Genomic DNA, 15,778 nt, shown 5'->3' with positions numbered 1-15,778 from the left:
GTTTTAATTGCACTATTGTCACAGAACATGGTCTATGTACTGATGATTCTTTGATCTCACGGAATTTTCTTTACAATTTAGTGAGTAGTCAGTTTCTCCTTTGCTTGGTAAGAATGTATTTTCTCTAATTGTTCAGTACAGGGGTTTATATATGCCTGTTAGTTCAAGCTTGTCAATTTTGCTGTTCAATATTTTTTTTTTTTTTGAGGTACCGAGGCCAAGGATTAAACCCAGACTCATATGTGGGAAGCCCGCTTCCCTGAGTTAGCTTGTTTGTTTGCTTCTTGTCTGTTTCTTTGTTTTTAGGAGGCGCCGGCAACAGGACCTGGGACCTGCCCTTTGGGAAGCAGGCGCTCAACTGCTCGAGTCACATATAAACTAGTATGGTCAAGTTTTTAACATACTAGTTTATATACAAGTTTAATAGACTAGTTTCAATATACTAGCTTCAGGAGATGAGTGCCAATTGAGCTTCTGTTTGTCAAATGGCTATTAGCAGTTCTGTCCAGTGGGCTTTATACATTGGAAATTATGTTGTTGGGTGCATTCAACTTCAGATTTATTAAATCATTTAGTTTTGATATCGTTATATAATGTTTTTTGTCTAAAAAGACCATTTTGACTGATATTAATATAACTATCTAGTTTGGGTTTACATAGTACTCCTGTCTTTCATTTCTTTAAACATTTTTCTATCATTATGTATTAGATGTGAGTCTTGTAAACAGCATATAATTTTCCATGTTAATCTGAGTCTATGGGTGTTAATCTATAAGTCTTTTAACTGATGCATTTTATTATTAATGTTTTTACTTTGTCTCAATTCTCCTTTCCTATTTTCTACTGGATTTGTTTCTTTTTCCTCGATTTTTCCCCTTTACTTATTTGAAAGTTATACCTAAGTGGCTAGCTTTATTATTTTTTACAGGCATACCTAATTTGACGAATTCTCTCAAATCTTTAAATTCTGTGAGTTAGTATCACACACACACACAGTTTCTGAGACACTGCTTCCCAATGCTTCATTACACTCTATTTTTAACCCCCTACATTATTGTTATTGATTTACTGTTTCTTTAGATTTGTCTACATGTCCACCAACTTCTTTCCTCACCAAAGCTTCTCACTTTGAGACATGGAAATCTCACTCTTTTATCCTCAGTTCCATTTAGCTCCTTCTGAATTGCATTCATTATTTGTATAAAGGGCTGTTATTGCAAACATGCTCCATTTTGGTAAAAAAAAAAAATCTGTTGTTCTCATATTTTACAATAGTTTAGCTGGTTACAAAATTCTATATTGGCACTTATAATACTGTCTGTTTTAATTGCACCAAGTTGGGGATTGAATCATATCCCCCATAAAGACGATACTGTCTTCTGGCTTTTTTGTGATTATTGTTCAAAGTCTTGTCAGCTCTTGTTTCTTAGCAAGCAATCTGATCTTTTCCCCTCTTAGGCTACTTTTAATATACATTTTTTCTTGGCCATTCCAAAGTGCCTCTTGCTGTGAATTTAATTTCATTTTATCTTCATCAGGTATCAGCACCCTTCCTCAAATCTGAAAATTATGCCCTCCTTCAATTTTGGAAAATTCTCTATCCATATCTCACCAAAGACTGCTTCTCTTCCTTCCTCTTTATTTCTCCTTTGAAAACTCCTTCTAGATATATGCTGGTGCTCCTTATTTGATTCCTCAATGCTCTTTATCTACTTTTAAAAAATGTTTGGATATGTGACAGCTACTGAACCTATCAACTCAAGGACTATGCTTTACCTGTCTGCAAGTTCGATTTGGTTCCTTTTCAGATCCACCACTGCTTTTTCTTCCATGTAGTTTCCATTTCTTTTTTATCTTTATGTCTTCATGCTTCACTGTTTATGGGTTCATCGTGGATCTTTGTATTTTGTGATTTGTTATTGTGGTCGTGTTTCTTTGTGGGACTTCCTTGGGGACTGGGTTCCTTCTGTCAGGCAATGCCAATTTATTAGGTTAATTTATTGGCTTGGGATTTCCACACAACAGTCTGGTAAGGTAAACTGGGCTTCTAAGGGGCAGGTCCAAGTTTGATTTCTCATGGGAAAGCTTCCTGTGTTTCCCACCTAGAGCCATCGCCAAGGCAAGCCCCCTTCTCACCCTCCTGGGCCGATGAGGGTAAAGGTTCCCATCCCTCTTCTTCAGGACTGCAGCCCTCAAAGTCTCCCAACTTTGTGCAGGAGGCTTAGTGGCAGCTCTGTGTTTCTCTGGGGCCCCTGGGTTCTTTCCTGGCTTCGTGTTGAAATCCGAGGCTCTTGATGAATCTGAGCTGAGCAGAATAGTTTTTGTAACAGTGATGATATTTCTTAGGCCTTACATTCAGTGTACAAAAGAAATGGAAATTTCTTTATTTTCCTAAAACTGAATTTGATTTTTATGCCAAGCCCCTATTCCTCCTGATTGAAGGAAACTTAATATATCGTAATACTCCAAGTCATTTTAAGGTATTCATTTTCCTTATTTATTTCATTTCATTTCCATCAGGATTTCCCCACTCCGGCATGTCCTCTAGGATAGCTGCACGTTCGGGGGCGTAGCCGGCATCACACAGTGGAAGAATGGGCTGGCCTCCCGCACTGGTTCCTGCTGATGGGCCCACATCTTACTGGTGCACGCTTCATTTGGCAACCCCCTGACCATGCCCATGTCAAAAACCCACAACTGGGAGCAGATGCGGCTCGAGCAGTTGAGCGCCTGCTTCCCACAGGGGAGGTCCCAGGTTCAGTGCCCAGTGCCTCCTAAAAACGAAAACGAACAACAAGCAAACAAACGAAAGAGCCAACTCAGGGTCGCTGAGGTGGCTCAGTGGTTGAGCGCCAGCTTCCCACATATGAGGTCCTAGGTTCGATCCCCTGCCCTAGCACCTCGAACACAACGAAACAAAATAACTCCACGATATTTTCAGAACCCAATTCTTTGTCTCAGATAAACTTTTCTACGGAACCCAGGAGAACTGGGTTCTCCTCCAGGGCTGCCAAGTGCAGGGTGCATCAGGGTGGTCTCTGGTGCGGTCACTTGGGAAGTTTCCTTCCCATTCCTGGCTTCTGGGCATTCTGCAGGCCTGCTTTCAATCCCGCCTAGTACTGACCTTTTGTGCTATTATTTTATTGAGCATCTGTACATAATTTAAGTGGAAGGGTGCCCAGATTAGTTCGGAGCACCATTACTTCTCTAGAGGCCAAAATGAGCGCCAGAGAAAAATCTCTCTGGATCTTGAAGCTCTATGCTCCTTTCTCCCTCGGTGTGTAACTTAGAACAAGCTATTTCGCCGCTCTTGACTTACCTCTCTCGTGCACAGCTTATGGACTGTGTACTAATAACTTTCTAAGCTCTCCTCCAGCCTCCTCCATAAAGCTTCCTCCGGAGCTGCCCTAAGCCCTGCAGGCACGATTTAACGGGTCAAAGTAGCCCAGCACAGGGGACTGGGAACCGGCCGGCCTGAATCCAGAGCTCAACGTACTGTCAGAGCAGGGAACACATCTCTTTCCTCTTAACTGACCCCAAATATTCCCCTCCCTCACAGCGGCGCCACTGGAGTAACTGAAGCTGGGGGCCCCGTTTCTCTAAGACCCGGGCCAACTCCGCTGAGCCCTGAGCTCTGGGCAGTGGAGCCAGACCGAGCACTCAAAGTGCGCTGAGCGTAAAGTTAGTAGGAGAACCCGTAAACCAGCGCACGTCACTCTTCCTACACCCTCGGATTAATGATTAATGACTCCTTTTAAATCCCCACCTACTGTCCAAATAGTCACCCACTTGGCCAAATTCCTCAGGTGTCTGAGGATCTGCTTGTTGACCAGGACACACGGCTGCTCCGGGAAGGAGATAAAGCAAGCCCTATGTGCCAGGGGTCACGAGGCCACAGGGGGTTGATTGGGGGAAATAAAACAGACAACTTCCCTGCAGGGGCAGGTGGAAAGGCGATCTTCAGAGTCCCACGGAGGACATAAAGCCGCCCTTCCCGGGGGAGGGGTGTGCAAGGGGGGTGTGTGCAGGTCAATAAATCAGTCAGGAGCGGTGAGCAATGGGTCACTGGCTCAGACGGTCCTGCTGAGCTGTCTGGTGGGCTGCAAGGGGCCAGCTGCAGAAAACAACGGAAAGAGACAAGGACACTACATAGCACGAGAAAAGACGGGAAGCGAGAAAGCAAGGAAAATGGGGGGAGTGAAACGACAGAGACCCAAGAGAAGAAGAAAAGTACAAGAGGGAGTTTGCACATCTGAAGAAAATAGGGGCAGAGGGATTGAAGGGTCCAACCAATTAAAAGCTACCATAGGGTGACCCCATACCCTCACAAAGGGACATGGACACAGACAAGGCACACACACAACAGGGGTGCAAGCATATTAAGATATACCAAGATAGAGGAAAGCAAAGGCAAACACAGACAACCTCAGAGAGAAAAACACACACAGAAAACAGGGGCTGCAGAGTAAACACACACCCATGCACATGGGAGAGAAAAACCACATGGAGAAAATTAACACACAAACACAAAGATACCCAGACACACACACAAAGAAGAAGAGAGAGGGAGACCCCCACACCCATCCACACAATGGGGACACACACACACACACACCAGAGAGATACAGAGGGACAAGCACACATGGATCAGCCCATTGCAGTAGGGTGCTGCAGAAAAGAAGTATCACTGTCTCCATCATATCCAGAGAAAAGGACAGCAGACAATGAAACTGACCACACAGCAAGCAGGGAAACACGTCAGCTCAAGGGACTTCAACCCAGCCGAAGCTCAGGTTTGTAGAATGCTAACCCTGGGACAAAGAGAAAGGGCTTACAGAGGACTCTAGGGCACATGGAGAAATAAAAAGGACTCGGTGGCAAAAATAAACTCCTTTATCTTAAGTTAGTCTTTCCTGTGTGGTTCTGTGCAGCCTCAGGGTGGCCTTGATTCAACAACACACCACACCACGTCCAAACTCTGTCCCCAAACAACACGACTGTGAGTACACGCTGAAATCTCCTATTTGTGGGCGTGACAGTTTGGAGCTGGGTGGGCCCCAGAAGATGACACCCTTAGAGCTAATCCATTCCCATGTGTGTGAACCTAGAGGTGGGACCTTCTGGTGACGTTCAGTTAAGGGCCTTTGATTAGACTGCATGACCCAGGGTAGGTCTTTATCTTCTTACTGGAGTCCTTTATAAATGAGAGAAATAAGCAGAGACAGAGAGAGAAAAAAACTAGAAGCTGGGCACAGATATGGCTCAAGCCACTGAGCACCTGCCTCCCACACGGGAGGTCCCAGTGCCTCCTAAAGAAGACAAAAACAAATAACAAGCAAAACGAATGACGATAGAAACCAACTCAGGGGAGCCAGTGTGGCTCAGTGGTTTAGTGCTGGCTTCCCACATACAAGATCCAGGCTTCAATCCCCAGCCCTGCGTACCTTTAAAAAAAAAAAAAAAAAAAGAAAACGAAAAAAAAACACAAAAACTAGAAGCTGAGAGATGAGGCCCTGGAAGCCAGAAGCTGGTCAATGGAACCCAGGAGAGAGGAAGCCTAAGGAGCAGAGAGGAAGCTGGAGGCAGCCAGAGCTGAAAGCAACGGAGCCTGCGAAGGCAGAGACCGGCAGGCGCGGCCGCTGCGCCCTGCCCTGTGCCCGCTCGCCCACGGCTGCAGCTCGGGGAGAGAGCACCTCCTGATGACGACCTGAGTTCAGCATTTTTCCCGGCTTGGAACTGTAAGCTTCTAAGTTAATAAATCCCACTGTAAAAGCCAGCCATCTCCCATGGATTACCCTGGCAGCCTTTAGGCAACTGAAACAATGGGCTTAGGGTTTGCTCCCAACATCGTTCGGCTTGTCCAGACTGATGACAACCCCGAGGACACTGCAAATCCACGGCCAACGCCTTTATAAGCTGTTACTCACAGCTTCAGAGAGAAAGGAAGGCTACAGAAGGACAGAAAGCCCCACATGTGGACCAAGGAAGCTCAAGGAACGGCCTGAAAACGGGCAGTGGCTGCAGGGGTTAGAACTGAGATTGCCCACAGTACTTTTATCCAGGGGAAGTTGGAAGACGCCCTGAGGAAAGCTTTGCTTATGGTCGTGGGGCTGTCTGCGTCCGTGGAGCTGTCGGCTGCTGGTACCTGCTCTCCGAGGCCTCCCACGGCTGAGGCACGGCCTCACGTCCAACCTGCCTCGGGGCTCAGTCTGCCGAGAGCAAAGTGCTGCGGAGGCCCAGGAGGCGGGTCCAAGCGCCACGTGGCCCAAACACTTCTGCTCCTTTGTCCGCAGGCACCAGACGGATCCCCTGTCGTCTCCAGAGGAGGATGGGTGGACCCCAGCGCGATGCTCGGTGCGGGCTCACTGGCATCCCTGGACCATGAGCTCAGAACTCACGCCCTAGTGGGCGTGGCCAGCTGCAGCCCGCTCTGCACATCAGGGTCCTCGGGAGTCACCTCGAGGAACTCGCTGTATGTGGCTGGGGGGGGGGGGGGCGCTGGGGGCCCAAGAGGCGCTCGTGGACCCGCCAGCTCCGTGCTCTCTGGACGAGGAAAGGCTGGGGGACAGGCAGTAGAGGGTGACGTCCTTGTGGAGCGGGCGGCTCAGAGTCACGTTAAAGGCGCTGCTTCATTCTGCCTCTGGGATGAAGGCACGCCCAGAAGGTTCTGACAGCTCCAGGCGCGGCAATCCTCCTTCCCACGGCACCCGGCGCAGTCCAGCCCAGGCGAAGCCCCGGAGCTAAGGGTGCCCTTGAGAAGAGCCTGAGACCACTGCACCCGCGGACATCTGCGCCGACGTGCGGCCGCCTCCCCATCCCCCTGCTGCCCCTGTGGGAGGTCTCGATGGAGGGCGGTGTTTTCAGAATGGCCTTGGGGAGCACGTGGGAAACCAGGCCTCGCGTTCCGGGTTGAACTGCGTCCCCCAGAGAGATCTGTTGAAGTTTGGATCCCCGGTACCTCAGAAGTGACCTTCCCTTCGGTGGATCTCGGGAGGCCCTTCTGGAGGAGAGTGGGCGCTCCATCCAACAAACCTGCCGTCCTCCAAAGAGGAAACTCAGACGCAGCCCGGACAGACACACAGACACAGGGAGAGAAGATGCCTCTGCGCCCACGGAGGCAGGGACCGGGCCGTGCCACAAGCGGGGAACGACAAGGACTCCTGGCCACCGCCGGCAGCCGGGAGAATGGCGCGGAAGACGCTCCCCTGCGGGACCCGGGAGGAGCACGGCCCTGCCAGCGCCTTGACTTGGGCTTCCCACCTCTAGAACTGGGAGAGGATCAATTTTTGTTGTTTTGAACCACCCAGTTTGTGATACTTTGTTGCAGCAGCCCCGTAAGCCAGGACAACCCATCCCCAGCCGAGGCCACCAAACTATTAATAAAACCTAGCTCTCTCCTCTGCTTAAAACACCTCCTTGGCCTGGTGTCAAAGCCTCCCATTGCTCCGACAAGCAGTGTAGGACTAGGGGTGCTGGGAGACGGATGCCCTGACCACTATAGGGAGTGCCTTGGACCCCTCTCTCTCCCACCGACTCGTGTCTGCAATCCTCTTCTGCCTTGAACATGTGGCGCTTGGGTCCACTAGGAACCTCTGCCCAGGCCGACGCCTTTGGGGCCGCACCTGCCCCTGCATCCTCGCAGGGCTGGGCTCTAGGACAACCCCTCCTTGTCTCTCTCGTGTCACCTCCCTCCTACACCGTCACTGTGTAACGTCACCTGCTGTTCCAGGTCTGTGTCTTAACCACCTGTCTGCCTCTTAGGAAGACAGGGACGTGCTGAAAAACATGTGACCGGCGTTTCCAGGACAGCTCCTGCTGCCACTGGAGGTGGGACTCAGGGGGCCTGGCATGCCGTGGGCATTCAGTAAATAGTTGCTGACTGAGTGAAGACTGAGTTATGGGGCACATTCTCCCAGAGTCCTTCCAAGACTATCCACGTAACCCTTCCCAGGCGCAGGCCCCCACATTCACTCTGCATTTCTTCAGGCTTCTGCCTTTTAAGTCTGAGTCACCCCCTTGACTCTGACTTCCCTGAGGGCAGGAGCTTGCTCTCTCCCTTTGCAAGGGATTATTAATGATCAGGAGAAGAGTCCGCCACGGTAGCACTTGAGCACTATGCCGCTGGGGACACCATGCCCCCTTCCTGTCCTCGTTGCGCCAGCCCTCCTTCCTGGCTGCTAAAACAAGTACCATACAATGGGCTGGCATAACCACAGTGATTTGCTAGCTCACGGTTTCAGAGCTAGCAGGCTGGCTTCCTCCTGGGTTGGCACCTGCTGGCTGGCCAGCGTCCTCGGGGTCCCCTGGCTCTTCCGTCACACGGCGACACGCGGAGGAGCATCTTCTCCTTTGGGCTCCGTTGACTTCCTGCTCTGGCTGTTGCCACGGCTTCTCTCTGACTTTCACTCGGCTTATAAAGGACCCCAGTCACCCAGGTTAAAGCCCACCCTGCTGAGTGGGGCCACACCTGAACCGAAGAAACAGCGTGAAGACATCCGGTTCACAATGGGTGCACACCCACCAGAACGCAGACCAAGACCAAGGCCGTGTCCACACCGGGGCCACAGGTCAGTCCACCTCAACGGGTGTCTGGTAACCCTCAGCCCTGCTTCCAGGCTTACTCTTTCTGTTGCCAAATGGCAGGACTCTGGTGCCTCATTCGCTAGGTTCAACTTCTTTTGCACGGGTGGTGGGCACACGCAGCATGCTGCTCTTCAGGAGTGGCCTCTCCTGGCAAGGGGACCAAGGAGCGTCAGCAGTGACAGGGCTGCCCAGCAGGCGTGTGCCGGGCACTGCACACCCGCCCCTTCACTGCAGCCTCAGACCAGCCCCACCTGCTCGAGAGCAGTAGTCACCACACGCATTTCACAGATGAGGAGCTGGAGCTTAGAAGGTCGAAAGGGGCCAGCTGAAGGGCACTCAGCCTGGAGGTACAGCCCAGAACTAAACCGAGGCAGCCGATGCCGAGCCCGCGCTCTTAATCACACACGTAACACCCACTGCGTCTGCAACGACCACAACCTTCTGACTTTTCCCCCGGCTTGCCTTGGAGACCTTCGCTGTACATTAAGTGCCAAGAGACCATCCCATATACATCCACACACACGCCAAGAGACTCGGCAAACCAGGAAGCACCCAGTGTATTTGCAAATCCATCCATATGTCCTTTCTGAATTGGGAGGAGAGTTTATTAGACAGGGCCCAGGCTTCTGTGTCCATGTCAACGTTATGAACCCTGCTGGCTCTGCTGCTTTCTCTTCCCAAGGAAATTTCATGTCAGCAGTGTAGGAAGGTGTCAAAGAGAGCAGGGTGACGGCCTCTGGGTGAGGCACCCGTTCACGGCCCTGCTATCTGGAACCCACTGGAGAGCACCTATAATCGCAACATACCCTCAAGTGGGAAAAGTCGGCAATTCCCCTTCCGGTTTCAGTGTTGATGATGAGCAGCTCTTCTTCCTGAGGCAGGAAATGCAAGCAAGCTGTGTCCATTCTGGCTTAGCCAGAACCCGGGGAAGAAGCTGGGCGGGCAAAACTGCCACTTACCCCACCTTGGCTTTCAAAACAGTCAATGCATTTCCCACAAACATTCCAAAGCAGTGATTTTACAAACAGGAGAGGCATTGCATATGCATTTAAAACATAGCCTTGTCACCTTGGAACAAAAGAGAACATGGCTTCTAGGCCAGATGTAAACTTTTTTGGAAAAAAAAATATATATATATACATATATATATATATATATATATGCTGCATGATTAACAAAACAAGAAATACAAAAGTTCTATTAAATATCTGCTTACACATTTCTGTGCTATTACTGGAGGCCTAAAGTCAGCTGTAATTCTAAACAAAATATGAAATAATACAAAGCAAGCTTGGATAATACAGAAACTGAAGACAAACGATTCATCAGTGAATCACAATGTTCTTTGTTTCTTTTCTCTTCTATCAAGGCTTTTTGCTCTGAGATCTCTCTCCCTCTCTTACTTTCTCAATACCAGCTAGATATTAAGTGCTAAATACTGGCACAGTGCATGTGAACGAAATGCTGTTTTATGGTTGGCAACTAGTGCTCGGATGACTTTGCTCGGGCCAAGGTCAGGCTGTTAGACCGCCGGCAGAGTGGCCTGTGGGCACATTTCACAGCAAGTGACTTAACAGATACACGGGCGTCATACATGGCAACAAGGTTCAAGTTTATGTGGTAAATTCAGCTACTGTTACTTTATATATCTGACTTAAGCCAAATGGGAGTCGAGCAGGGACAATTTCAGAAGGTCTTTTAAAAAGTGCTTGGCATTACTGGGACAATTCCTTCTATCAGTGATGCTGTGTAAAGGGGGTGGGGGGAAGGAAAACAAACGGGCAATGAGCCACCTTTTGTACAAGGGCCGTAGCCCAAGAGGAGATAAAACAGCCCAGGACCAAAGAATCAGGTGTCCAGGGACAACAAGGGGGCCCAAGAGTCTCCCGGGTGGCAGTGTCATCTGGACCCTCCTCCCCTAAGGAGATACTCTAGGGTCTTGATACTGGGAAACCGAAGAGCACACCAATAATCACTTCAGGGAGCGTGGCGGGAGCGCGGCGGGAGTGCGGCTCCAGGTCCCACCTCTGGCAGCGAGCGCTACTATCTCTGTTTAGCAGAAACGCCAGGCCTGGGGAAAGCAAGGCGCAAAGCCCCCTGCCCTCAGTGGGTGGTGCAGCTGCCACCCAAATCCAGGGCCGTCTTCTTGCAAAGCCAAGCTCAGGACCACTGGGCTTGCCGCCACCCCAGAGGACAAATGGCCCCGGCGTCTGTTCTTCTTTGTTTCCTTTGCGCTCGTTCCTTGTATAAACATGCACACGTGCACACACACACGGACAGCCGCGGACGTCTGACAGGCTACCTTTAGCAATCAGTGTTTCTGTGCCCTGGAGAGTTTCGAGGCACGCTTCCAAATGCTGATTGAAACCCTTCCCGCCCTGCAAATGCACTTCTGCATGGTTTCTAATATAATTACTCATGGATTAAAAAAAAAAAGTCAGGAGGCAATCACATCCCAAATACACCGAGCAGTTATTTGAAAGCGTCCTACTCTAAGCTTGGGAAGGAATTCAAACTCCATAAAAGGAGGTCAAGAAACCCCACCTCAGAGCGCTGAGTCTGATTCGGGAACATTTGGAGTGTGAGGCTAGAAGGGGTTACATTTCCGATTGCGTTTTCGACCATGGTTACTGCTTTGCGCCCGTCAGCAAACGCATCTCTTTTTAAATGAGTCACGGCCATGGCGGGCATTCCTGCCTCCCGAGTTCTCACGTGGGGACACTCCACCTCAAGAGCGCCAGGCCCTTCTCCTGCTCGGCTCGGCTCCAGTCCCCCAGGGAGCCCTCGTCCTCTCCACCGCAGGGGTGGGGTGGGGGTTTCCTCACATCTCGAAGGGTGCTGCGGTGGATTTTCCCAGGGAAACCTTAGCGGCTCCAGCATTTCCCCAAGCTAGTCCCACACCATTCCCGTGCTGTCCATTTCCCTCCAGCTGGGCCGGCGCCCTCCCTGGCCGCACTCCCCACCGCCCCGCAGAGCCCTTCTCCACAGCACCCACGGTGGTCTTTCCAGCGTCTGTCCTCTCCTGGGTCAAACCTCTTCAGCAGCGAAGCGTGGAGCTGAGGGCCAAACAGCAACGTCCCTGCGACCTCTGAGCCCGGGGCCACGGCGTCCCAGGGTGAAGGCAACGTTCGAGCCCTGCGCTATGCAATATGGTAGCCTCTAGCCACGCGTGGCCATCCAGCGCTGCAGACGTAGCCACGCCCGACCAAGGCGCTGGATTCTTCATCTGATGCCGTTTTAATTTAAAGAGCCACGTGTGGCCGGTGGCCCCCAAACTGACCCACGCAGGCCACCCGCCAGCACCCCCACCCTCCAGCAGCCCCCCCACCCTCCAGCAGCCCCGGCTCACAAGCCAGCACGCTTTCGTCCAGCTGCTCAAGGAACTAAGTGCTCTGGACTCTGCATCTTTGCATCGGCCCCGGCCTGGGCTCAGGACACACTCTCTCGGCCAGGGTTCACTCCCCAGCCCTCACCAGAACCGTCTGTCCTGGCCATTCCGGACTCAGGAGGCCCCCTCCCCGTATTCTGGCCCCATCTTTCCTTTGGGCTACTCACCACCACGTGTCATGTTATAATAACGTGGCACTTCCCCCCACAGTCCCATAAACTCCAAGAGGCGAGAGTGAGGTACACATTGCCTTTGGTCATGTCACCAGGGGGTGCCCAGCGCCCCTCACAGTGCCCGGTGCACCAGGAAGTACCTGCAGATCATCTAAACTGTGTTAAACCAGCCTGCTGAGAAAGAATGTGAGAGTCTACCCATCCAAAAATACCTTTTTGTCTAAGATGCTCCCGAGGCCCGGACCCTAAAGCAGCTTTCGGAGAACAAGCCTTCGGCCCTGGGGGCACAGTGTGACAAGCCGCAGGACGCCGGGGGGCTCGAGAGGCCGCCTCTCCGGAGAGGTTTTCTTCCCATAATAGCAGCTCTGATTCCATGGAAGGGACCATAATGACTTACCCAGAACTGCAAGGAGCGTCGACACCAGGAAACCAATTCGTGTAATTTACTGCACTTACCCAGCTGAAGGGGCGGGGGGGGGGGAGTCCACGTAAAGAAGCCTCCAGACACACTGCGAGCCGACCACCCAGGGCGTTAAAATGCCCGGCCCCTCAGCTAACGGCGCGCAGACGCCGAGTGGCTGCGGTGAGAACAGAGCCTCTGTGTGACATGAGGGGCCCTTTTGGGACAGACGGGGGCATTCCGGGCCCGCGGTGGAGGCCGGGCATCCGAGCCATCCTTGCTCTCGTCCCAGGACACACGGTCTTGGATTCTGGGCAGTGGACGAGGCCCTCGGGATGGGAAGCCTCAGCCTGTTGTGGGTCTCCAGGCTTTGACTCATGTTCAAAGAGAAGCTGAGCAATGGGAAGAACTGAAACGGCTGCTCCAACACGTGATTCACGGAGTGTGGACCGGAGAAAGGCACCCCTCCTGGAGCTGCTTGTCTGCCCTTTGGGGGGGTTGTTACATCCTCTCCAGGATGCCCATGAATACAGTCATGCTCAGAAGGCAGGGCCCTGGCAGGAAAACTCTGGGACAGGCCAAAGCAATACAACAAAAAGAACCTGTTGAATCTGAAGGGGGAGTCGCCTGCTTCTCTGAGGTGGACCCCCCATCCCTAGACTACTATGCTGAGAAAAATAAACCTAGAAGACACAGGCTTGCCAACAAGAGGCTCAGCGGCCGATTCCAGAGTCCAGCTCTAAGCAAGCCCAAGGCCCCTTCCTCGCCGGCTGCGGGCCGCCTGCCCACTCACTCCCACTCCTTGCCCTGCCACCTCCTACCTGCCGGCTCCTGCCTCTTCCCACCAGCTCCCAGCACCCCCCTCCGACCCTCAAGAAACAGCTCTCGAGGCGAGCGCTTCGCCACGGCCACCAACAGGGGGCAGCCCTGGGCCAGGCCACCCGGTCCGTGATCTTTCTGGCACCTCTGCTATTTCATCCCGAAAACCCTAGAAAAGAAGCCCCCTCCCAGAGCACCCGTGTTTCGGCTTACCTTTCAGAGTTGGCACAGGGCTGTTGTGTCCGTCGAGGTGTCCCAGAGGGTCACTTGGATCGAGAACCTCCCCTTCACCTGGGCACAGAAGAGAAGGCGCACAGTGAGCAGGTCCACTCCAGCAGCTGCGTTTGCTTCTTGGGCAGCTGCATTGGGATCGAGCAGAGCCGCCCGATGTTTAAAGGAAAACTCTAAGGTATAAGACGCAGTGACTTCTAGGGGCTCCTCTGGCAGCACCACATTTGCTGTAACGGTAAAAGTGGCAAATGCACCTGCTGCCCTGCATCCCCGGACGGGTGAGCAAACTAGGGGTGCACGAAGCTTTAGGATGATAGAGAGGGACGGAGCTTTCTCAAATGAGGACCATGCCTACTACCTTAGAGCCAATTTGGTTTTTTAAAGGAAATGAAAGCACACCCTGGCAAAATAAAACACTTCTGCCGCCGGATTCGGCGGGCTGCTTTCCAGGTTCTGGCTCCTGGTAATTGGATAATAAATTCAGAATTGGAGAACTTCTTAAGCGAGTCATCCCCCTCTCCACGTGCAGACCCGCCCGCGGCGGCCGAGTACAGACACAGCCCACCATCTTTCCAGGGAAAACGTCTTTCCAGCAACGGAGAGCCAACGTGCACACCCGCCACCCACAGACGCTGGGGATCCAACACCAAGGGCACTTGCTTTCAACTACCAGCTAAGGTGATCTGCCCTGATCCCCTGGGCCCTTGGGAGTGGTGGGCCAGGGTGACTGAAGGAGAGAATTATTTGGGGGCTCCTTTAGCCCCTCTTGCCAGAGCGACCTCGTCCCCCTTCCATTTCACTTTTGATTTCCTACTTTTAGCCCAATGGCCTTGACTTGGTCCCACCGAATAGCGGAGGTGACAGATTGTGAAGTTAGGGGAGATTTGCCATCACCTCTGAAGGGACATGGGCTTATGACGGCCAAAGCCTACCAGCGGCAGGTTTGTAAGTCGATACTGGGTCCCCACGTGCTTAATGACCGAGTGGTCGTGCCACTCCACCTTGAACTTGTGGCATATAGTCTAGTCTTCTTCAACAGAGAGTAAAGGCTGCCTGAGGTCAGTCGATACTCCACAAACACATCCGCAGTGCACGAATGGCTGTATCCCCAGATCGGGGCTGACGCTCCCATCAGTAAAACCGAGACAGACGCAGGCATGAGCTATGCAAGGCGAACAGATCCCTGCTAAAGAATTAAAGACTCGCTTTGGATTTGAACTGGCCAATTGGCACGTCACACGTTCCATCACTCAGCACATTTAAGTGTAGGGAGACCGCATGAAATGAAACATACTTGCACTATATACACACATCTGAAAGGGGCATAAAATCATTAAACTGCTTAGAAATTGACAAATGGCGTGGAACAGTCAAATAAATAGACAGCCCAAAGGAAAATAAGCTCTATCAGTCCAGTTCCATTGTAGAAAAGACTCCCAGCTTTTCTGAATCAGCTTTCAATTCTGAAGCAGAGGTGCTTTCACAGATTGGGGCATGGACAAACACCTTCCTTCTAGAGGACGAAGCTGAAGCCATCCAAATGTCTCTATTTACTTGTAAGCAGATGTAATCCCCCCAAATATAAATGCAAAGTCACCGCTGACATTATAAAAGCTGGGATCATCGCTGATTATGTACTAGTGGGTACATTTTCCGGGGATTTGAGTTTTTATTTCTTGCAGCCTGACGTATTACTCTAGGTAAAACTGAAGTTGGGCATTTGAGAAGAAGAGTGCCTGATAAACATATCTGGGAAAATGGGTCAAGGTTCAAGAAGTCCGAGAGGCCCATGCAAGGCCCCCTGTCCTCTCACCCACACACTCCCAGCTCTAAGATAGGGGATTTAGATATGAAAAGGCCAAAAGGTTAAGTAAGACACAGGGGAACGAACAGTGAACAAAAGGAGACTTATTATTATTCTATTATAGACTTATTATTATTCCAGCAATGGGAGAACTTTTATCATAGATGTGAAGGCAGTGCCAACAGAGGTTCTGAGGGGAGGGAGAGGTATTAACATGGGGTCGTTTTTGGGACACTGGAATTGTCCTGCACGACCTTGCAATGACAGATACAGGCCATTATACGTTTTGTCGAAACCTATAAAATTGTGTGGGTCAAAGTGTAAACCATAAGGTAAACTATATTGCGGTCACCCCTCGGGCTGAAGTGTGGCCCGGCGGG

General features: G+C 51.3%; 1 protein-coding gene across 1 annotated transcript in view; it reads right to left on the bottom strand.

Moving 5' to 3' along the window:
• Nucleotides 1-15,778, bottom strand: part of ROR2 (receptor tyrosine kinase like orphan receptor 2) — a 272,239-nt gene that overhangs the window by 47,152 nt on the left and 209,309 nt on the right. Inside the window, exon 2 of the mRNA XM_058301424.2 lies at nt 13,577-13,654. Coding sequence (XP_058157407.1) covers nt 13,577-13,654 — 78 coding nt within the window. The remainder of the gene's footprint in view (nt 1-13,576; nt 13,655-15,778) is intronic.

The sequence above is a fragment of the Dasypus novemcinctus genome, chromosome 8 (assembly GCF_030445035.2).
Source record: "Dasypus novemcinctus isolate mDasNov1 chromosome 8, mDasNov1.1.hap2, whole genome shotgun sequence".
NCBI lineage: Eukaryota > Metazoa > Chordata > Mammalia > Cingulata > Dasypodidae > Dasypus > Dasypus novemcinctus.
This window is presented reverse-complemented; position numbering and strand designations above follow the sequence as displayed.